Source organism: Anas acuta, chromosome 1 (assembly GCF_963932015.1).
Source record: "Anas acuta chromosome 1, bAnaAcu1.1, whole genome shotgun sequence".
Lineage (NCBI taxonomy): Eukaryota > Metazoa > Chordata > Aves > Anseriformes > Anatidae > Anas > Anas acuta.
The window spans coordinates 131,211,830-131,234,677 of record NC_088979.1 but is presented as its reverse complement, the minus strand read 5'-3'; the positions used below and the strand labels follow the sequence as shown (position 1 = coordinate 131,234,677).

At 39.9% G+C, this 22,848-nt stretch overlaps 2 protein-coding genes and 1 long non-coding RNA gene across 10 annotated transcripts in view; 2 read left to right on the top strand and 1 right to left on the bottom strand.

Annotated features, from left to right (window-relative positions):
* TTLL12 (tubulin tyrosine ligase like 12) overlaps positions 1 to 11,901 on the top strand; it is a 34,143-nt gene extending 22,242 nt beyond the window's left edge. For 4 of the 6 annotated variants that reach the window (XM_068656758.1, XM_068656748.1, XM_068656739.1 and 1 more), the window contains 8 exons: positions 4,099 to 4,215; positions 4,346 to 4,540; positions 6,155 to 6,266; positions 7,087 to 7,238; positions 7,323 to 7,404; positions 7,847 to 7,915; positions 9,736 to 9,874; positions 11,380 to 11,901. In XM_068656758.1, coding sequence (XP_068512859.1) covers positions 4,099 to 4,215; positions 4,346 to 4,540; positions 6,155 to 6,266; positions 7,087 to 7,238; positions 7,323 to 7,404; positions 7,847 to 7,915; positions 9,736 to 9,874; positions 11,380 to 11,531 — 1,018 coding nt within the window. In that variant the 3' untranslated portion in view covers positions 11,532 to 11,901. Of the gene's footprint in view, positions 1 to 4,098; positions 4,216 to 4,345; positions 4,541 to 6,154; positions 6,267 to 7,086; positions 7,239 to 7,322; positions 7,405 to 7,846; positions 7,916 to 9,735; positions 9,875 to 11,009; positions 11,143 to 11,379 lie in introns of all 6 variants that reach the window. The other 2 variants (XR_011089107.1, XM_068656726.1) reach the window with 2 other exon arrangements.
* TSPO (translocator protein) overlaps positions 1 to 22,848 on the bottom strand; it is a 38,852-nt gene that overhangs the window by 9,871 nt on the left and 6,133 nt on the right. For 2 of the 3 annotated variants that reach the window (XM_068656924.1, XM_068656906.1), the window contains 3 exons: positions 19,745 to 19,945; positions 16,749 to 16,887; positions 15,108 to 15,837 (listed from right to left, as the gene is read on the bottom strand). In XM_068656924.1, coding sequence (XP_068513025.1) covers positions 15,664 to 15,837; positions 16,749 to 16,887; positions 19,745 to 19,932 — 501 coding nt within the window. In that variant the 5' untranslated portion in view covers positions 19,933 to 19,945 and the 3' untranslated portion in view covers positions 15,108 to 15,663. Of the gene's footprint in view, positions 1 to 15,107; positions 15,838 to 16,748; positions 16,888 to 19,744; positions 19,946 to 22,848 lie in introns of those variants that run through there. The other variant, XM_068656916.1, reaches the window with a different exon arrangement.
* LOC137842674 (uncharacterized) lies at positions 16,883 to 18,495 on the top strand. Its single transcript, XR_011089160.1, has 2 exons — positions 16,883 to 17,200; positions 17,742 to 18,495. It is a non-coding gene; the product is annotated as an uncharacterized lncRNA (long non-coding RNA).

The following is a 22,848-nucleotide window of genomic DNA, read 5'->3' as shown; positions in this document are numbered from 1 at the left end:
TGTATGTGCTGTAGTAGTGTATGGTATGAAATTACGTCAGAAGAAAGCTGGAAGAACATTGTACAGATAAAGAATTTCAAAGGGTTGTGAGCAAAAAAAACAGTTGCACTGACTAGACTGCATTGTTACTGGTTTTATCCTAGAAAGACATATTACATAGTATGTGCTGTGTGTTTTGCTCCATAGTATTGCTGTCTGACACTGGGATCCAAGTCCTTGCTTGAAGAATTTTTGCATAAGGAATAAAAGTAGGTTAAAACATGGTTGGCAGATACACTTATACCTCAGCTTTATGTGTTTAAGGGATTTGTTATTCACTAGATTAACTTTACTTGAGTTGTACTACTGAAAACTTTGTCCTGTTAGGTTGAGAGGCATTTCTTACCTTGCTCAGTGATAGTCTCAGTTTCATTATGCAATTGAGATCTGACTACCAGACTTGAGGATAAGAAGCTATTTTTTCATCCAGATTGCTTACCTCTATTTCAGGTAATGAAGATCCAGGCATACATTCTAATAAAGATAGAGAAAAACAGTGGGGTTGCTGAGAAGTGTCAGCTCTTCACTGCTACCTCTTTCTCTTGTATCTTGTATGATGTTAAACATTAACATCAAGGAGGCAAGGAGGGAAACACATGCCAGATCCCTCCTGCTCTGTTTCTGAGAAATGTTGTCAACAGCTTGTCCATGCACTAATATGGAGCTTCCATTCCTCTTCCTTACCCAGCTGCTGTCTGAAGAGGAGAAAAAAAGAACAGCTTGGCCTCAATAGGAGGCCAGAAGGTTCTTCTTGTGTTTTTTGAATTTCATCTACTAAACTTCCTCCAGGAGCAGGGTGGTATGTCAGAGTCCAGATGTTCTAGCAGGAGTTGCAGTCCTGCAGTGCATTCAGAGAACTAACGTTTTTGAGGATGTCACCACAGACAGGCAGATGGGGACGTGAGAAGCTCAGTAGATGTGTATAGGCCATATTTTTCTCAAATATATGCCTTAATACTAGATGTACTCAAGTCCCTAAAGGAATCTGACTTATCACCGAGTGATAGGTGTTGACAGAGAAATGCATTTATTTTATATAGTGTTTGTATGAAAGCTTAAGTCTTGAAATTAGGTCTTCTGCCTTCCAGAGCCTTTGACTGTCCTAAGACTTTTTATGTTAATAGTATTGTATGTAGAATGCATTGAGTGATTTAAAAACTTTGAGTGGAATGGCCCTCTAATCTTAACCTCAACAAGCAACTATAACGCGTACCTCAAATAACTTACTTTGGTGGCCTTCTTGCTCATAGGGTAAGCAAGTCTTAAGATACTATAATTCTGGCATATGAATTTCTTCAAGAATTCAAGATGAAGAAAGCAGACTTTTTATTGCTAATGTGAGTAGTACTTCTGAAGTACTGTGTATAGCTGTAAGCTATTTAAAAAGTCTTTCTAATAGTAACTATGTATTATTGAATATACCACAGTCTTCTGTGTGTCTGTAAAAGCAGCTCATTGTTATAGTGAGAAATTTAAAGAGAGGTAACGATTTTGTTTAAGATGTTCTTTGCTTTCAATAGTTATCCAGGAAGAAAGAGATTACAATAATTTGTAAAGAGCATGCTGTTCAGAGTGCAGGTCACTAGTTGTACTTGTGTGGTGTAAACCTTGAAAAACGTTTAAGTGAACTAACACTGGAAGGAAGTGTATTTTTGTGCAAGACAAGGTGACCTGCCTCTCAACTGAACATCATGCTCTTTCTGCTGAGAAGAGTAGCTGTTCAGTGCCCAGCCAGTAATGGGAATTTGTTACTAAATTATGTATTTGGAAATGTGAAATAAGACCAATGCAGAGGGAGGAGGAAAACAAAAACAATGACTTAAAAAAAACAGAAAATCCCTTCCTCAAAAAAAAAAAAAAACAAAACACACCTGACTGATTAAATGATACCTGCGGAGTGATGTTCAATACAGATTTATTGGAGCTATGTGGATGCTGCCTGATTTTCCAGGCTTCATTTTGTGCTGTCAAAGGCCAAATGCCTTGTCCTCAGGCCTTTGTTACAGCGCTATATTTCTCATACCATCACCTCTTTATGACTTGAGTAAAGGGTTTTGCTCTGGAGGTTATGTTTTTGTTTGGTCTTAACCAACGATTAATCAGTTTTAATGCCTTAGGCTATGTTTGGTTCAGCCTTATGGTTGCCCTACTTGGAAATTTGTTGCAAGAGCCACTGACTGATGAACCAGAGGTTTCAAAGGTGTTTTCTGTAGTTGCAATTGGAGAGAAAGGAAGATTCCCTACTGACTTTATTTCAATCATTTATCTCTCTATATTTATTTATTTATTTTATTTTTATTTATTTATTTTATTTTAAATAAATAAAATAAAACTTGACCTGTTAGTGCATCCAAAAATCTCGGGTAGCTCATGCAAAGGAGTCCTACCTGAGCCTCCTCATAGCTTCAAAGTACCACTAATTCCAAACCACTGTTTCACTTTCTTCCTGGGAAAGGCAACTGTAGCTGGACTGTTTTTGCATATAACTAACTAAACAACTGTACAGCCTCAGCCCAACCCTAGCCATGGTTCTACTCCAAATATATACCATTTATATATGCAAGCTTTACCCAGCCACATTGGTATACTCATTCTGAAAAGCAAACTACTTAGTTGAGTTACTTCTACCCCCTTTTCCTCAGCTAGAGACCAGATGCTGCTCACACAGCCTGGAGTGGAAGTGACTTCCTGAGTCACTTCCTGAAGTGAGTCCTGAGGACAAGCATTCCAGCACTCTACCACCAAAAAAAAAAACTTGACAAAATATTTCCATATCATACTCAATGGGCTTAATCACAGGAAAGAAAAATAAACTAATGCTGGTCCCAGTTTTTCAATGATTCTAACAAGCAGAATAGGTCTGCTATATAGGTCTGATGGTCCTCTTGCCACTAAGAGCTATAAGCTACATTTAGGTCTAGCTACATGGGGCTGCTGTTATTGTGGGATGATATTGTGTATTATAGGGTATGCTTACAGGGGACTGATCTGGGACTGTATGAGCAACTTGATTTCTACTTTTTCATAGAATGATTTGGGTTGGAAGGAACATTAAAGATCATCTAACTCCAACCTACCTGCTGTGGGCAGGGACACCTTCCACTAGACCAGGTTGTATGTATTGCTCTATTTGTTGAGGATATGGGATTCTACAAGACTTTGTTACAGCGTTGTAAGGCCTTTTACCTTCAGGTCCCTGCTTTGAATCCCATTTACTTCAGCAAGGACTACAAGTTGCTCCAAAACAGTAGATATTTGGTTAGCATGCATGTGAGATGAGTTTGGTGGAACATGCTCTGGGTCCTTTAATAAATTTGGTGTTGTACTTTTCTCAGCTGTGCTGATCTACAAGGAGAAGCCAAATACTGCAGGAAGGAATGCTATTAGGGCTATATGAAGTTACTGACTTCACTGAGCTGCAGTAGTAGGGAAAGAAAGATGATTTCTTTCAATGAGAATGCCAGGGCTGACTCTCCTCATTTGCAGTGAATGTATTTCTCTTAATTTTAGGCTCCAGTGTAAATAGTATAACGGACGTAATATATCACACATGGAGTTATGCAAAACATTTGTGGGAATAAACAAAGCATCTTAAGTGCTGTTTTTTGGAGAATGTTTCCCACTATGACTGGGCTATTTCAGCAGTTCATTATTCCAGAGAGATCTTTCTCAGGGGAACTTATCTTCCAATCAGTTAGTAGTAGAAGTGGAGAGGAAAGTTACACATCTGATGAGAACAAGTTTGGAGAGGAGGAAGAATATAGTGGTTCCTCAAGACAAAAAGTTAGTGCTTCTCTATCAGAGACTTAGTTGCTAGTTTCAGTTGCTGTTTTCATGGAAGCTGTAAGACTTAAACTTGTTGAGATTTTTGTCTCAAAACACCTTTTTCTAATCTTTCTCATTCTAATTTTTTTTTCCTGTGGGTTGAGAGATTCTCACAGATAACATGTTGGTAACGCGTAACTCTTGTAGGAAGCCAAGCTTAAAAAAAAATCTTTTCAAGCTGTTTAGTTTCAGAAATGAACCTGATATTCTTCTTCATATCCCTTTTTCTTCTAGGGTTTTCACAGACATTCAGCAAGTCCTCAACAGCCTGACACATCCCCGCTTTGTGTTCACAGACAATGAGGGAGAAGCAGACATCCTCTACAACTTCTCACACTTCAAGGATTACAGGTTGCAATTATTTCCCTGATAACACAAATTGTTTTGTTGCTTTTTTTTTTTTTTTTTTTAGGAAAAAAAAAAACTGTTCCCAAAGGACTTCCTGACCCTTCCCCTCTCCCCCAAAACTTCTGTTTTGTAGGAAGCTGAGTGAGGAACGACCTGAAGTAATGCTGAATCAATTCCCATGTGAGAACCTCCTGACTGTGAAAGACTGCCTGGCATCCATATCTAGACGAGCTGGAGGACCAGATGGGCCAAGATGGTTGCCTCGTACTTTTAATCTCCAAACAGAATTGCCACAGTTCATCTGTTACTTTCAGCAACGTGAAAGAAGGTGGTTCATGTTTCTGCTTCCTTACATTTAGTGCTTTCTTGATCCTGCTTTCTCCAAAGACCAGCATCATACATACTAGGGTTTGCAAACTGTTGCACCACCATGAGTTTGCTCTTCTTGCATTTATGTTTAGGTAAATTTTATGTGGAAAGTCGAAACTTTTTAGTTACCTACTGTAAGAGTAGGTAAGCAATGTGTTTCTGAAACAAAACAAAATCTTGTCATGATTCTAACAGCAGATTTTTACCTGTTTCTTTTTTAACTTTTTTTTTGACTCAAGTCTTAAGTATCCAGAGGATCAGAATGTATTTGCAACCAATGTGTTTTCTTGTTGTTTTTTTTTTTTTTTTTTTAAGGGAACCAGTACAAGTTGTTCTTGCACTGAAGTGAAAAATGTTTAGGGTTAAAGTAGTTCAGTTCTGTATGGATGTGAAAGTAAAAATGAGTTTTAATATTAGCATAAAGAAGTTGTGGAGCTTTAGAATTTTGAATTCGTGTTCTTTCTGCTGCTGCAGCTCCCTTGGGGCCTTAATAGGGAAGCTAAGATTCTCTTTTATTAAGAGAGAGCATTTGGTACTTCTAGTGGAATAATTTCTTAAGCTTGTCAGGAGGTCTAATGCCTGTCATGAAGTGTTCTGACTGAAAAGTTGCTTCCTTGGTGGCTCTTGTTTACAGTGTTAGCTGCCAGGAATTTGGCCATTCTTTGATCTGGGGATTCTGTTCTTGAATAGCATAACCAGGAGAGTGCATTCCTTCCATGTGTCCTTAGTCTGTGGTGTTTTAAACTCCTTTTTAATATCAAGAATTGAGCATGAATGCAGTATATACTTAAGGGTGAGGGAAGGAGGAGATAGTGTTTTGTGTGAAACTTCCTGGCTTAAGTTAGCGCTGCTAACTTCAGCTCAGTTTGTGCTGTTTATCATAAAGCCCAAGCAGTTTCTTGGGATGCTTTCATTTATTAATTGAGGAAAGACATCATGTGTCACCCTGCCCTTACTCAAAAAGATGCGTCAAATAAAGACCAACATATTACCTGTTGTTCTTGAGGATATTTCATGAAATACTGCCCCCTTGAGGTGACTGGGTATTCAAAAGTGAGAGATGGTGGTATGTTCTTGTTTTTTTTTGAAATATGAATTGCTGAGATTTTTTGACTTCTTCCTGAAGGGGAGAATTGTGATGTCATTTAATGTGAATTATTTGGATGTGCTATTAGGGAATCAACTTAAACTTGCGTGCATATGTTCCAGAGCAGTCAGACTCCTGGCAGAGTGATGTCTGCACCATGACCTCTGTGTCATCATGGTGATGCTGTCCTGTTGATGAGGTGGTGTTCTCTTTGGAAGAATATCAGAAAATCTCACAAAAGAAAATCAGCAGTGAGAAGATGCTAGTCCGTAACTGAAAAGATCAGCAAAAGCTACCACTACCTTTTCTCTCCTTTGCCTAAGACCACTGCTCCTAGCTGTCAGTAAAAAGTCCTTAGATCCTTGCACTGTAGTGCACAGATTCATGAAGTATTTAGACAGAAGAGTACATAGATCCGTTCAAGTGGATGTTGAGACAGATAAATGAGGTGGATGCTTATAGGCTTTGGCTTTCTGTCTCTCACAGAGGAGAAGACAATCACTGGATATGCAAACCATGGAACTTGGCCAGAAGCCTGGACACCCACATCACCAACAGCCTTAACAATATCATCAGGCATAGGGAAAGCAGCCCAAAGGTTAGAGATCATGAATAAGATAAGATCTTTGAATAAGATTTAAAGGTAATAGCTGAAAAAATTGTTAAAAGAGGCGGTTGAAGAATACAAGGAAATAAATGTATTTTCAAAATTCTTATGTTGGCTATAGGTGTACTACTTGAATCAATTCAGAATTAATTATTCAAATCAATGTCTTTTGTTGCAGTGATGAAGATACTTCCATTTGCCCCAAAGAAGCTGGTATTTTCTTCTTTAAAAATAAAATATGCCCTGACAGTAATGGATGTTCCAGCATGTTACTATTTTAATGCTAATCCTCAGACTAAATTGAACACACATTAACTATAGTTAGCATTGGTCATGAATTTTGGAACGTGATTGTTTCTGCCCCTGTTGTTCACTATTGTTGATCCACAGCTCTGCTTGGCAGCATAGAGCACTCTTTGCCAACAATATAAAAAGCTCTGTTACTTGTCTAGGGATTCCGCAATATGTGGTCATAATGTCAGACTGTCACCGAAGCTTTATTTCTGGTGAAGTGTATTTTCTGGAATAAAGAAGTGCATTAAGTGCTTCATACTTCTATTTCAAAACAATAAGGTCACCAATACTACAAATACAATTATTTTTGTGACTTTTTTCCTCAGAAACAAGTACATTCTGGCCTTCCAGCTTCCCTATCGTAGTTCTAGAGTTCTGATAAAACACACTTATTTGCACAACAATATGATGTATTCATGCATGCTTCTAAAGAAATGCGTATAAGGATATCTTCAGTCTTCAAGATCCAGAGACGCTTCAGCTCAATTATATTTACTGTGTTTTTGGTTTCTTGTAGGTAGTGTGCAAATATATTGAAAATCCAGTCTTGTTTCACCGAGAAGAGGTGGGGATGGTTAAATTTGACATCCGTTATGTTGTATTGCTGCGGTCCATAAAACCACTCAAGCTATATATCTATGATGTATTTTGGCTGCGCTTTTCAAATCGGTAATTAAATTCTCCATGTTAGATTAAAGGGACTTTAAATTAAATCTGATACCTTGGAAACTAAAGAATTGTTTTATTCCTTAGGGCATTTTCTCTTGATGACCTGGATGACTATGAGAAGCATTTCACAGTCATGAATTATGCACCTGGTGTAACATTAAAGCAGGTAAGCAAACAGTCCAGAAGATTCTGCTTTTTGTTGTTACAAAACCTTCCAGTGCCTACTTCTGTGGATATTTCCAAATACCTTATTTCACATCCACTTAAGCCAGCAGTCAGTGTTGGAAGTATCCTAATCGAGCATTTTCCTAGGTGTTTTTTTACCCTCTGGACCCCTAAAAATCTATGGTAGATAATACAAACCTACATCCTTGAGTATAACCCACATTGATAGAGATTGGTAAAAGACTTTAGTATAACCTTTTATATAGAGACACTAGAATATGAAAGGGTTTTAAGAACTATAGAATTCCCTAGTTCTCTATCTGAGTTTGTGCGAATGGCAAAAAAAAATAAAATTAAAAAAATTAGGTTTTCTGGTTTTGTGTTATCTCATTGTTCAGTCATTCCCAACCAAAGCAATACAGAATGTTGCTAAACTGTTTTAGGTACATTGTGAAGAATTTATTCCTCTGTTTGAAAAACAGTATCCCGAATATCCATGGACAACAGTACAAGTAAGTCAGCAATTCATCTTTGTTGTGTAAACATTTGTGAATCCTTTTTTATTTAGTAAACTAGCTTTTCCAAAAGTTAGCTTTTCCCTTACAAAACATAGTCTATCAGCTTCACAAAGGACAGTAAATGTTAACCTTTATTTTAGAAACATTTTCTAACTTAAACTAATTCAGCCTAAAATATTTTATTGTTAGCATTTGAAAATTTTATTTCATAGTCACACTGAGAATTCTGTGTACTGGACTTGTTAATCAGGACTGGCTTTATTATTACCAGGATCCTGGGAGAAAGATCTTTTTTTCTTGTGAGTTTAATCTCTTTTTGAAGAAAGATGCCAATTATCTAAACCCATGTTTGTGAAGATGTTAGTATTGGAATTCCCTTCTTTACCCATGGTTGTGAAGATTTAGTACTAGAATTCTCTTCCTTTTTGCATGCAGAGCATGAAGTGTGTTGCAATTAACAGCTGTTGCTTATTGTGACTCTGTTAAAGTTTTCAAAGCTTTTAGTACCCTTTGTTTCTCTAGGTTATTAACTCTGAATCTGAAAAGCTGAAACCATGAAGTATTCAGGCTCTTGCTTCCTTTGTTCTAAGGAAGCGCCTTCATGACATAAGGGGCTGTCAAAACAAGTACGAAATTAATCCTCTAAATCAGTTAACTGACATCATGGGTTTTGACCTACCTATCCTAAACAGAGCTTCAGATCTAAAGATTTCCCTGTAAATTTTCACGTTAACTTGCTGTGCAGTGCACAGTGAATAATTTATTCACAAAAAAAAATATTCACAAAAGTGAATAAATTACAAACCTGTGGGTTGATTTGCATAAAAATAATTTACATTGGTATTACCTAGAACCTCATATCCAACTAAAGTTATTCAGATTATGACAGGTTTTGCAGTGTTAGGTTTGAAGTAGCCTGGAAGAGACCGCTAGGAGCAAAAGAGGGAGATTAAAGAAAAAGATGCTTCAGACTACCCAGAGGAGTGCTTTGTGCAGAACATGAAGTATTACTGGGGAGACTTAGATTAGAGGTTAGGAGAAAATTCTTCACTCAGAGGGTGGTGAGGCACTGGAACAGGTTGCCCAGAGAAGCTGTGGATGTCCCATCCCAGGAGGTGTTCAAGGCCAGGTTGGATGGGGCTTTGGGCAACCTGGTCTGGTGGGAGGTGCCCTTGCCCATAGCAGGGGCATTGGATCCAGATGGTCTTTACGGTCCCATCCAACCCAAGCCATTCTATTACTCTATCTGTTTGCAGAATGAATGATTCACTGCAAGATAGACTCCATGCTAAAAATCATACCTGTATGTTCTTGTTTTATTACAGTTCCACATTGGCTGATGGTTTCTGGAAATACCAGTGCAGTGTACACAGTGTGAGTGTGTATACACACAACACTGTTTTTAGATGCAGGTGTAAGTGGGTAGAAGACTTCTTTGCAGAACAAAACAAAGCTAGAATACAAACAGGCAAGAAAAAAATAATTTCAGAACTGTACTGATGGTGTTCATAGAACTCTCCTGGCTTCTCTCTCTGCCTTTGTCTACGTGAAAGTGTAATAGTGTATATAATGCCTGAAAAGGAGGTTAATTCTAATACTAAATGCGCTGTTATTAGGATTTGTTGTAGTTATTTTCTCCCAGAAAAAAGGTCATAAATGTCTATCAGGTTCTTCGTACTTCCATTGTGTTGGTCTTTGTCTAAATGTTTTGAAGTCAATCCTGTGCAGTTTTGTCTGTTGGCTAGTGTAATTAAAAGTTTTTATTACCTTTATGGAACTTCACTTCTCATTCTGAGACCTTTTTCTGTCATTAGGCAAATATTTTTAAGGCATTTGCTGAGTTGTTTGAAGTTGCTTCAGCTAAACCTGCACCTCTTGGCATCTGTGATTATCCATCATCAAGAGCAATATATGCCATTGACTTAATGCTTAAATGGGACACGAGCAGAGATGGTGAGAAGTTCACTTTTTGAATGTTGAGTTGTTATTTGTGAACCTTGTCAGAAACTTGTTTCTTCTATCTGAATTGTGACTGTTTTTTAAGCAGTGTGAGCTGTGTGCTCTGTGCCTCCCACTGACATCAAAGCATATCTGAAGCTGCAGGTTTATGGTGTTAGAAGCTGCTGCACTGGTTAACTGTAATAATGGGAAAGTTGCTAACTCTGCTGAATCCATACCTTCCTTGTGCCCCTGCTACATCCATTCTCTGGGTTTGTTTTTTCTTGAATGCAGCTGTACTGCAGTCTAGTCCCTCTGGCAGTGACAAGTTTTCTTTTCCATTTATTATGGAAGAATGCCTAAAATAAGTCTGTATGAAATCCTTAGAGACATCTTCCTGTCTTCACCAAGAGGGTGGTCAGCACTGGAACAGGCCCCCCAGGGCAGTGGTCACAGCTCTGAGCTTGCTGTAGTTCAAGAAGAGTTTGGACAACGCTCTCAGACATAGGGTCCAGTTTTGGGTTGGTCCTGTGGAGCCAGAAGTTGGACTCCATGATCCTTGTTGGTCCCTTCCAACTTGGGATATTTTATGATTCTGTGAACACAAAATTGACTGCCAGGGATTATTAAAGAGAACTGAATTTCCAGGACACAGGCAGAGAAGAGTCTTTCCTGTTCAGATCAGGTGGAGCAAGGGTTTAAATTTGGGTCTGTTCAATCCGTGTTGAACGCTCTCTCCGTTGAATGGTTACTTGTCCAAGAGCCCTTTTAAATGGGAAAGGCAAAGAACCCAACAGTATCACTAATTCTGGGAAAGGGACTGTGGTCCTTCTACAGACCAACCTGACATTACAGCCATGTCTGAACACAAGCTGTGTAAGGCCGTAGCCTTTGGAAGCTGGGGGCATGGGTGCCAAAGTCACAGCAGTGATGCTGTTAGCAGCCTATGGACAGATGGACAGGTTGCTGCTGTGCTGAGCAAAGCATGGCTTACCTACACAGCAGAAGGTTGTACCCTCACTTATGATTTCAGCACCAGACAGGAAGTAGAATTCTTTTTCTCTTTGCACAGAATGCATTAGATTCCCAACTCTCTGAACTGCACTGATTAAGTTGTAAGAGAAAATTAAACTTCCCACTTTCCTCCTAGGAGCTGAAATGACAAGGCAGGTGGGAATGGCTGGAGGGTAAAGCAACAGGACTGTGAAGAGATCCCATTATGTTGCTGCGTATTCATCCTAAGTGAGGCATTGGATTAGCACAGTGATTGCAGAATCCATTGGGTAACTGTCCTCTGGATAACTATGGTGTAACAGGGTTTTCTTACAAAAACAAATAAATAAAAAAAAAAAGCAAAACAAGAAGCTCAAACCCACTGAAACAAAAGGCCCTGACATTTTGTGTCATAAAAGATGCTTTTTTCTAGCCATTTTCTGTAGTTTCTGTCTTAACAACAGGTGATGATTCAGGAACTCTTTATAGCTTGTATTAAAAGGCAATGTTTGTGTTCCCCTTCACAGGGAAGAGAATTATGCAGCCTCAGATCCTGGAGGTGAACTTTAATCCTGACTGTGATAGAGCCTGCAAATATCACCCTACCTTTTTTAATGATGTCTTCAGCACCCTATTTCTGGATGAAACAAAAAACTGCAATGTGACGCGTATTGTCTAGCCACAATAGACTTGACTCTTTCCTTCACAGATATGTTTAACAGCAATATTTAAATTTCAGTTCTATGAGCTGTTGATGCAATTATTTTCCTGTATTAGTAACCCAGGAGAAAATGTCATATCAGAAGAATATGCATATACTGTTTACTGTACCAATTATTATTTTATCTGCATTTTCCTTGATTTGCTTAATACTATAAATCACCAGTTTGTGTTGACCAAATATCTTGTTTATTGAATATGGGAGACCTCAAAATAGGACTTTAACTGGATCAGTTGACTTGTTTCTCAGGTAGCCTAATCTCTTGTTTGCTTGCTGGGAAACATTGCATAAGTTCTCTGTGTCAACATTAAAATTATAATTTACTGAATCATGTTGGAGTTTGCATATCTTCCCTAGCCACTCCTTTCTTATACAAAGATCTAAAATGTTTCACCTCACTCTGTGGACATAAACAAGTTATTTTAAAGTTGCATGTGGGAAATTCACTGAAAATCAAATATATGAAGCTTGATTGAAGAAGTGGGGAATCAGTTGAAGGTGATGAAACTGGTGAATACCTGCTGAAATCTGTGCATGAAGTTAATGCTGTGTTAGTTCTGAGTTTTTTTGATATGAATGCAAATCCTACGAAGTGAGGCAAATCTGTTAATTGTTAGGCGTCTCATTTCTGTCTTGCTAAACAAAGCTGAAGTATCTTTAAAGAGTGGGATAGGCTAATTTATTTTAAATATTTTGACTAAGGACAGAAGGATGATACTTTCTTATGGGAGAATAACATGGTATTTCAGTGAAGTGAACTTACAAGGTAATGAGATGGAGTATTTGATGGCTCTTCCCATTCTTGATTTAAAAAATAAAAAAAAAATAAAAATAAAAAAATCGGAACTCTGTATTGCATGGTTGTCTGCCTGCCCCTTAAAGAGAAACTAGACTTGTGAGAAGGGATGAAGTCAGGAAGTGAGAGGGATGTTGTGTCTAGAGCAGCAACAAAAAAAAAAAGCCTGAGAAAAGGAAATGGATCCAAGAAACTGCTAGAGGACCAAGCAGTCTTTGGATTTTCAAGTTAAGACCCTAAGACAGATGTTTGGGAGTGAGTTGTCAATTTCAAATGAATCATTCCTGACCTCTCATCCCCCTTCAGATCAGGGTAACTAGCTGAAATTTGCAGTTTTAGGCTGTATTATGTTGCTTTATGTATGGACAAGTTGCGAAAGGTGTTCTGTCCACCATGAAGTATAAGTTATGTGGGTAGTATCTTCATAGCTAGTTGCAGCCATTGGAATCTGAGCACAAAGTTCAATTACAAAATTGTAGAAGTGTTTGAAACCTTACTTGAAGTTTTGCTATCAAATGTGTTATCCCTTGTGATCAGGAAGGGAAAGATTTCTTAGGCTATATCAGGGTGCTCTTCTTCAGAAAGCTATTCTTTTTTTACTGACTGGAACATGGACTAGAGAAATAAACCATCTGTCTTGCAAAGATTGTCACTTCATAGGTGGGGCAGAAAGAAGAGCTACATCAGTCAGACACAGTTGGTGCTGACAGCCATATCAGAGTCTGCAGTTCACCAGTCAGAACTTCTTTGAACTCCTCAAAGGTGATGTGGAGTGCTTAATCACATTTCTGTTTCTTTATCATAGATAGTTGACTACTTTCAATGCATATGATAGTTTGGCTGTGGTACAGAATATAGAAACAGGTGCTTGAGACTGGATCTAAGGGGACATTGTGGTGTAATTGCCTGAAGTAACTAGGAAAATAAAACTAACATTCACATTTTTAAGGAAAAGGTACAGCACTGAAGAGGCTTTCAGGGTAGGGCATAACTGCATTACCTGAGCGTTCCCTAGACTCCCAACCTTAGATGCTATCGCGCTTGGTGTGCTAGCCCTAAGGAACAGCACGGAGCGTAGAGTGGAGTAGAGACACCATGGCGAGGCTCTGTAATCAGGTGGGGACTCGATTGTTTTTGTGCACAAAGCTGCACTTTTTGCCACCCTGAGCCAAAGACCTGTCATGTTTTGACAAATGCTGTACCCTAGTGTACTTTTTGCTCATTATAATATCATTATAATACCAAAACACACCTCCATCCCAAAAGCTACCTGCCTCCAAGGTGCGACCACTCCTCACTGAGCATGTGCCCTGAATTTCTCAGAGCCTATTACTTTAAACAGAGACGGGAAAACTTTACACCAATCATTACTACGATATGCTTGACCAGAGCCACTCGAGCTCCACCTAAAAGATAGAAAATAATATAAATTGTCCCAAGAGAGACAGGATGTTAGGGAAGATACCATCGTCAGGGGAGATACCATCCTGAGGAAATACAACATCCTTAGGACCTCCTGACTCCTGGGATCAGTTGACAGGCTGAGCCTCTCTTCCCCCCCATATTGGGACGCCTTTGGGTGAGATCTGAATACTTGCTTATAAATCTCTCTAGAGTCTTTGATCTTTTTAACGTGTTTATTTCTAGGCCGTGCACCTGTAACATCTGTAACACCTGTGTATTTCATGCATGCTAGCTTGCTTTTGCAAACAGTCACTATCGCTGGCAATCCAAAAGAACCTGATTATCTGTTGCTGTAATAAACCATACTTGATTGCATTGTGATAGCTCTCATTAAGTGCAACTAGGGTAAGGGTGGTTATCCATGATAGTTCAGTGTTCTGAATCCAACCAGACCCCCAGACGGTTAATGCGTTTTTGGTGAATGTCTGACTGGACCCCCAGATGGTTAACATGTTTTGGTGAATGTCCGACTGGTTCAGTACCCTGAATCCGACCAGGCCCGTAACGGTTAATCAGCTACACCCCTTAACGCGACAGACATACAGTGCTGCTCACCAGATGTATTTGTGACTTGCAGGAAAGCAAAAGGCACTCTCTGCCTTCAAAGTACTTGAGAACAAGTAACAAAGCAACTGTGGATCCTGAGTGGAGGGGAAGGTTTCCCTCAGTACAAAGGGGAAAGTAACAGCATGCTTACCAAACCAAAAGAATGAACTAGGAAACCTAGTGAGATTTATGCAGTTGGGCCATATTCTGTGGGCAAAAATACTCTGTTCTGCTTTAGATAAAAGATTCTTTGCCTTGTAGGAAGCAACTGGTTGAACTAAGCATTCCAGATCTTACCATGTCAGCTACCATAACCTTGAAGAGGAGAAACCCTTGTTTGCAAGAAGCTAAAATGAGAGGCTGCAAGTAGTAGTACCTTCAGTGCTTGTGTGTGTAGCGCCTTAAAGAGCAGCAAACCTACTTGTGACCTGGCTGCCCATTCCACCTTGAAGGTCTAATGGTGAACTGGCTGCACAATGAGGAGTCTCCATGGAGTACGTTGGTGCTTTTTGGCCAGTGCTGCTGGTGATGCCAGAGGTGTGTGCAGAGAGCTGCTAAATATTTGAGTGCTCTTGGTTTCAAATTCAGGTGCTTTGAATTAGCTGTTTTTGTTTGTCCATTACAGTGTTTGGAAGAAAGGAAGGGGCCACCTTTGGGGCTACAGCATCCTGTTGCCTTCAGTATTTATTTATTTTTTTTGTTCAGAAACAATAAAAACAGGAACAAAGTAAGTTTACATGTAGTTTAATACATTTAGCTGACACCTAGACTGTACAATGCTCCAAAGTGTCAAGGCACAAATTGTGAAAAAGACTTGGTCTCAAATATTTGCAGAGTACAATGATTACAGGACAAATATCTGGTGGCTGTAGCGAGACACTTCACAACACTCTATAGTGGTACACATGAAAGACTCAGGCCACAGTCATGGCTGCAACTGTTTGGAACAGCTTTCTGGAAGCTGTATTTATATACAGCTGGATTTCTTCATCTGAATGTAGTGAGGTTGCAATTTGTGCTTATTTCTGGTAACAGTTAAAATGCTGTTGTCTTATAAAATGTACTAGTTTTCAATATCATATTACCTTTCAATCAGCACTATCATTTAATTTACCATAAAACTCCTGTGTGACTTACCCAGTTAGACACATTTGTTTCAAACAAAGACTGCTGTTATCAAACTGTAATTAACAAATAGTAATGGTATAAGTAGTTTAGCTAAAAAAAAGTCATAATTTTCTTTAGAAAATTCTTAAGGAAAAAATATTTTTGGCGAAAAGCTGTTTATTCAGAGTTCTTGTCACAATTGTCTTTCCAGATACGGTAATTGAGTGCAGAAGCCATGGTTAGCCAAGATAAATAAGGAACCATCAAATAAGCTGCTGTTTTGCTGATGTTATACCAGGAAGCAGTTGTAGCTGTTGCAGTACCAGTTGTGAGCAGCAGAGTCACCAGCCCCTGGAACACCAGGAAGGTGGTTAGTGTTTTACTTTCGCATTTTCTTGACTAGTTAGTCAAGATATTTGTCTGGCTCTTCCCAGTTAGCTCTGACACTTGGTGTATGTTTCTGTGGTTTATTTCTTCTCAGAAACTAGCTAGTGAAAAAGATTTCTTCTTTTTTTTTTTGAAAAAGATTTTCCTCTATGAGTCAGGTGAACTGACTCATAACAGTCAGAAGAAAGGGCACAGCAGCTGGGAGCAGATAAAAATCTCACCTATATATACCTTATTTTTTTCCTTATTTTTCTTTTTTGGTAGCAGGAAGTGCTACATTGAATAGAAACCCGGTGTGACTTACAGCAAGTAAGCTCACCGAATGCTTTTCTGTTATAAATGCTTCCCAAAAGAGATGCCATAAAATCAAATTAACAATGGCTTTCAAAGTGTTCTGCTACTATAATGTTGCTTGTTTATTTAGGAAACCAGGCAAATAATAAGAACTACTAATTATACTAATTATTTTTGAGGCAAGCTGTTCTTCTTCAGACTGCAGAAAATTAGTCTGATCTAAAATGGATGCTGATTACATGAGTAATGATAAGCTTCTTATCACTGCTGTTTGCCAAAGAGATAGCTAGGAATTTTACTAAGGCATAAATGTTTACATTTTCAAGTCACAGAAAGCTCTTATCAAAGGGTGGCAGAAAGAACTACGTGAAATCTAAACATTCACGGGTGCTATAGATACATAATTCTCATAGGTGGCTGTTAGCATGCATAAAGAAAAACTTCTGCAAGCTGCATTCTATACTGATTACACAAATCACGTTCAGTTTCAGGGAGAAAAAATTATAACACAAAACTTGTGTTTTAACACATTACAAGTGACTGCAGAATCGTATACTGAGGAGACTTTGTTATCCACTTACCCATCCCATTTTGTGAGTTCCAAAAAATATTGGAGTCCATGCCCAGTTTAATGCTAGCTGCCCTGCATACAGGCCCAGAGGAACCACTGACTTTTCATTGAAGCCTCCCAATTCCTTCCATACCAGGTAAGAGCCATATCTAAAAAAAAAAAAGCAAATGTAAGGGGTAATTCAATACACAGGTTAGAAAGCAACCACGTATTCTTAATCAAATCAAATTGCTTCAGTGTCAGAAACTAAATTAATTTGGTTTTGGCACTACTTGACAGAATCAATGACTGCGCAGGTTTGATCATCTGTTGCAGACAGCAAGATGGAGGGAGGAAAAATTCCCCTGTTCTGCCAGAGTTCTTATTTCTAGGTATGGAGGAGCAGATGACCTACTGCATTTAAGTCTTAAAAGAGAATGCTTCCATTTCAACACAGCAAATCTTAAGACTCGAAGATAAAAGGTAAGTCTCTGAATAGGAAAAAAAAATCAATACTGGGAGATGATGTTTTAAAAATATTGTAGTTTAAAAGAAAGATTTTTAAATAGATGAATATAGGAGAAGTAGGAATTGAGGTGGGAATGGACAAAATGAGTAACAGAAGCATGGGTGGTAGATGGTGTTTGAGCAAAGAATGAACCCTACAGTCATGTTTCAGAAGGGATGGTGAGGGGCAGGGAGGTACAAAGATAGGAAGAACAAAGATTTTTAGGACTTCTGTTGAAAGAACAAGGAGCATCTAGCACCCTCCTTCTCTGTGGGATCCCATCTATTGAAAGATCTTCCTAAAATGTTCTCAAGATTTTGAACAAGCCACCTTAATGCTACTGAAAAGCAATTCACTGGAAAGATCCCACAGTGTAAGCTGCTAAAGACAAGAATTCTTGGGATTTGTGAGACTGGCCAATGTAAGATTTAGTTTTGCATGGAAGGCGTGACAGATTAGCAAAATGAGTACTCATCATCCAACACTCTTCTTTTGCTTGTTTGACTTTTTCATTAGACATTTCAATACACATGACTGCAGAACCATTCCAAGAGACAAGAGTCCCGTGGACAAAATGCCAACACCTCAAATTATACTCTTGTTTCAGAATTAAAAACTGAATACAGAGTCCATCTTGGTAGGAGTCCAGTAGGCATGTGAACTGGACTGTGCACTTTGCTGGACAGTGGGGGCTCATACGTATTTCTACTGGTAATGGAGCAAAAATGGATACCAACTCTTAAGCATTATTTCCTTAAGGAGCAGACAAACACTTATAGGAGTGTTCAATAATACGGATATTTTGGGTCTGACCAAGTTGGTGACCAAACCTTGCTTCTTGACCACTTCTTTCACAATAAGTAGACAATGCAACTCTGGTATCCTGGCAGTTTGACTACAGAGAATATTTAAAACACATATTCTTTTTGGGAGAGAAGGATGAGCAACTTAATGGTTTCTCTTTGTAAAAGGCATCAGGACCAAAGTCAGTTTCTAAGTGACTTAACACAGCTACAGTGTGGATTCAGAGTTGTTGATACATCTAACTTTGACTAAAGGCAAAGCTCGTCATGCACAAATTTATTTGGGAACTAAACATCAAAGAAAAGCATGGAAGCTTATTAAACCTTGCTTTTTGTTAGAATCTGTTGAATGTATTAAAAGCAAGAAATAACTAAAGGAACTAGGAGTCTTGATTGTTCCAAGGAATGTGTGTACAGGACAGATTATGGAAAAAAAATGCCTGACAATAAATACACCTTTTCACTGAGTTAGATGTATATATAGTACATAACCAAGTCCATCAATCTGCTTCTGGTATTTCCAAAGTAAGCTGATAAACTGTCACAATCAGGATTTTTAAAAGATTTAATTTAGTGTCCAGATTTAGTGATGAGAAATCAGGAAACAGGCTTATGAGCTGTGCAGTCAACTTGAAGAAGGCCCTTCATGGGAAAGTGATTTTTTTTTCTTGTCTCTTTTTTATCCCCATGACAGTAACGCTCCAATTCAAATATTAACTCTCTGAATATACAAAAGAAAAGAGCTATTAAAAAAGACACTCTGTAAGAGAGCCAATTTAACATCCAGGTACAGATTGTAGCCTAAAAATTAATACTATGGGTTTAAAAACTATGCATATTTGATAGCTAGGAAAAAAAAAAAAAAAAAAAAAAAAGATGTTGAGTCTTGGATTGTAGCTAGTTCTTAATGAACAAGTGCAGAAGGAACACAAGGCATCATTTAGTGTTTGCTGGCTGCACCAGCCTCTGCCAAAGCTCCTGAGCAGACTTAACATAAAACCATGCTTTGTTGGGTGGACAGCTTCTGGAGCAGTCTGTGAGAAGTGACAAAGCTGCCCAAATGATCTCCTGAGACAATCTACTTCTATAAATATTTTTGCTACATCTTATTAAAAGTAACAGCTGCCAAAATATAGTAGTATTAAACATTTACAGTACCTGTGGGAATGGTATTTGGCCTCATGCTTTCCTGTTCATTTGACAGTAATTGCTGTGCTGTCAGGTATTTTAAACTAGTTAAATAAGGAGGCAGCAGAGGGTTTCAGACATCTATAGTTAACAGCCTGCCAATTTTATTTGAAAGGACATGTATGTTATTTTTGATTTTGTTTTCTTTTAATTGAGCTCTGTTAGAACAGTTCTCTCTCTTTTTTTTTTCATTTTCTTAAAGCTACTGTAGGACATGCTTAGAAGAAATCCCAGAGCTTCCTCACTCCATTGCTGCCAGCTTGGCAGGTCTTCCCCTCAGAATGAATAATGAAAGCAAATTAATGACAGGTTTTCAAACTCCTGAAGTGGATACTTCTGTGTACAAAATGTCCTATCAAACCCACACACAACTCCCCAAACATGTTCTTACCTGTTACACAGGCAGCTTGACACAGTTTCTTACAAACATACAGCTACAGGAATACAGTAATAGTTTTATGGTCTAGTATTATAAAATAAATAACTTGAAGATCAGGTAAGTGTGTTGATACAATGTGAAAAACATACCCCACAGATGTATAGAGAGTTCCCCAAACAGGAGCAAACACCCAGTTAGGTGGGCACCAAGATGGCTTCTGCAGAGATTCATACCACACCAAGATTTCCTTTTTGGTTATTGTGCTTCCTAAAAATCCTCCTGCATGGGGCAAGAGTGCGAAGCCCACTGCTGGGGCCCAGGCTGGTACCACTTCCATTGAGACAGTGAATCTGAAACAAACCCAAACAAGTTGATTAGTAGAGCAACCTTAAAATGAAACTATGAAACTATTCAATTTTTTTAAAGTAGATTTTAAAAACATACACATGTAGGATCTGATCCACAGCCTTGCCTTGGCACTCAGAAAGAGTGTAGCTGAAATAAATGTATCTTTTATCAGCTTCACTGGACAATACTCACCGGCTTATGGGAACCTATCATTCACATTTTGGTGGGTTTTGGTGGTTGTTTTTTTTTTTTTTTGGTTGGTTGAGTTTTTTTGAGCCTTTGCTTCCCCCTTAATTTCATGCAGTAAGACTGCTGAATGTAAGACTGCTGAATTTTACCTACATAGTCATTCATGGGTGAGAATAATTATGCCAGAGGAATAATGCAGTTTGATATTATATTAAGTGCACTTGGAAAAAAGACTGCCCAAAGAAACTTTTATTTCTGTATTTACCACAAAGTTCATTCACTTACAGAAATGGTGTAATCAAAAGTGATGAAGTGGATAAAGAGTGTGCTTGCCTGTGCTCAAGCAAAATAATTTTATACACTGTGTTATATTTTTAGCCTCTAAGGGTGCTAAGGATGCTCAGGGGCTAGTAAGATGGGTGTGATAAGTAGCAGACAGTTGAGAAGCTGCTCAGAAAACATGCGCTAGGGAGGGCAAGGAGAAAACAGGCACTTAAATGATGTTTTGATGAACAAGGATGGAGATCTTGGTGGCTAAATGGGGCTTCTTCAAAATACAGGCAATCGGTTGTAGCCATCTCAGCTGCTAAAACCCATAAAGTATACTGGATTAAATTTGCCTACAGAAGTAAGACGTAAGTTGGTTGCCATCACGGAAACGTGGTGGGACCAGTCTCATGACTGGAGTGCTGCGATGCCTGGCTATAGGCTCTTCAGAAGGGACAGGCAGCACAGAAGGGGTGGCGGTGTGGCTCTCTATATTAGAGAGCCTTTCGATGTTGTAGAACTCGAGGCTAGGAATGACAAGATCGAGTCCCTTTGGGTTAGGATCGGCAGGGACAACAAGGCTAGTGTCCTGGTCGGGGTCTGCTATAGACCGCCGAACCAGGATGAGGAGACGGATGAGGAGTTCTACAGGCAGCTGACAGAAGTTGCGAAATCGTCAGCGCTTGTACTCGTGGGGGACTTCAACTTCCCTGACATATCCTGGAAGCACAACACAGCCCAGAGGAAGCAGTCTAGGAGGTTTCTGGAGAAAGTGGAAGATAGCTTCCTGACGCAGCTGATTAGTGAACCTACCAGGGGTGGTGCCCTGCTAGACCTTCTCTTCGCAAACAGAGAAGGACTGGTGGAGGATGTGATTGTCGGGAACAGTCTTGGGCAGAGTGACCACGAAATGGTGGAGTTCACTATTCTTGGCGGGGCCAGGAAGGGAACCAGTAAAACCACTGTATTGGACTTTCGGAGGGCTGACTTTGGGCTGCTCAGGACACTAGTTGGTGGAGTCCCATGGGAGGCGGTTCTGAAGGGCAGAGGGGTCCAGAAAGGCTGGGCGCTCTTTAAGAGGCAAATCCTAATGGCGCAGGAGCGGTCTATTCCCATGCGCCCAAAGATGAGCCAGCGGGGAAGAAGACCAGCCTGGCTCAACAGAGAATTGTGGCTTGAGATTAGGAGAAAAAAGAGGGTTTATAATCTTTGGAAAATTGGGCAGGCCACTAAGGAGGACTATAAGGATGTAGCGAGGCTGTGCAGGGACAAGATTAGGAAGGCCAAAGCTCATCTGGAGCTCAATCTGGCTACTGCCGTTAAAGATAACAAAAAACGCTTTTATAAATACATCAACACAAAAAGGAGGACTAGGGAGAATCTCCATCCTTTACTGGATGCAGGGGGAAACTTAGTTACAAGAGATGAGGAAAAGGCGGAGGTGCTCAATGCCTTCTTTGCCTCAGTCTTTAGCGGCAAAACCGGTTGCTCTCTGGATACCCAGTACCCAGAACTGGTGGAAGGGGACGGGGAGCAGGATGTGGCCCTCACCATCCACGAAGAACTGGTTGGTGACCTGCTACGGCACTTGGATGTCCACAAATCGATGGGGCCGGATGGGATCCACCCAAGGGTACTGAGAGAACTGGCAGATGAGCTGGCCAAGCCCCTATCCATCATTTATCAGCAGTCCTGGCTATCGGGGGAGGTCCCAGCTGACTGGCGGCTAGCAAATGTGACACCCATCTACAAGAAGGGCCGGAGGGCAGACCCGGGGAACTACAGGCCGGTCAGTTTGACCTCAGTACCAGGGAAGCTCATGGAGCAGATCCTCTTGGGAGTCATCATGCGGCACTTGAAGGGCAAGCAGGCGATCAGGCCCAGCCAGCATGGGTTTATGGAAGGCAGGTCCTGCTTGACGAACCTGATCTCCTTCTACGACAAAGTGACGCGCTGGGTGGATGAGGGAAAGGCTGTGGATGTGGTCTACCTTGACTTCAGCAAGGCTTTTGACACCGTCTCCCACAGCATTCTCCTCAAGAAACTGGCTGCTCTTGGCTTGGACTGGCGCACGCTTCGTTGGGTTAGAAACTGGCTGGATAGCCGGGCCCAAAGAGTTGTGGTGAATGGAGCCAAGTCCAGTTGGAGGCCAGTCACTAGTGGCGTCCCCCAGGGCTCGGTGCTGGGGCCGGTCCTCTTTAACATCTTCATCAATGATCTGGATGACGGCATTGAGTGCACCCTCAGTAAGTTTGCAGATGACACCAAGCTAGGTGCGTGTGTCGATCTGCTCGAGGGTAGGAAGGCTCTGCAGGAGGATCTGGATAGGCTGCACCGATGGGCTGAGGTCAACTGTATGAAGTTCAACAAGGCCAAGTGCCGGGTCCTGCACCTGGGGCGCAATAACCCCAAGCAGAACTACAGGCTGGGAGAGGAATGGTTGGAGAGC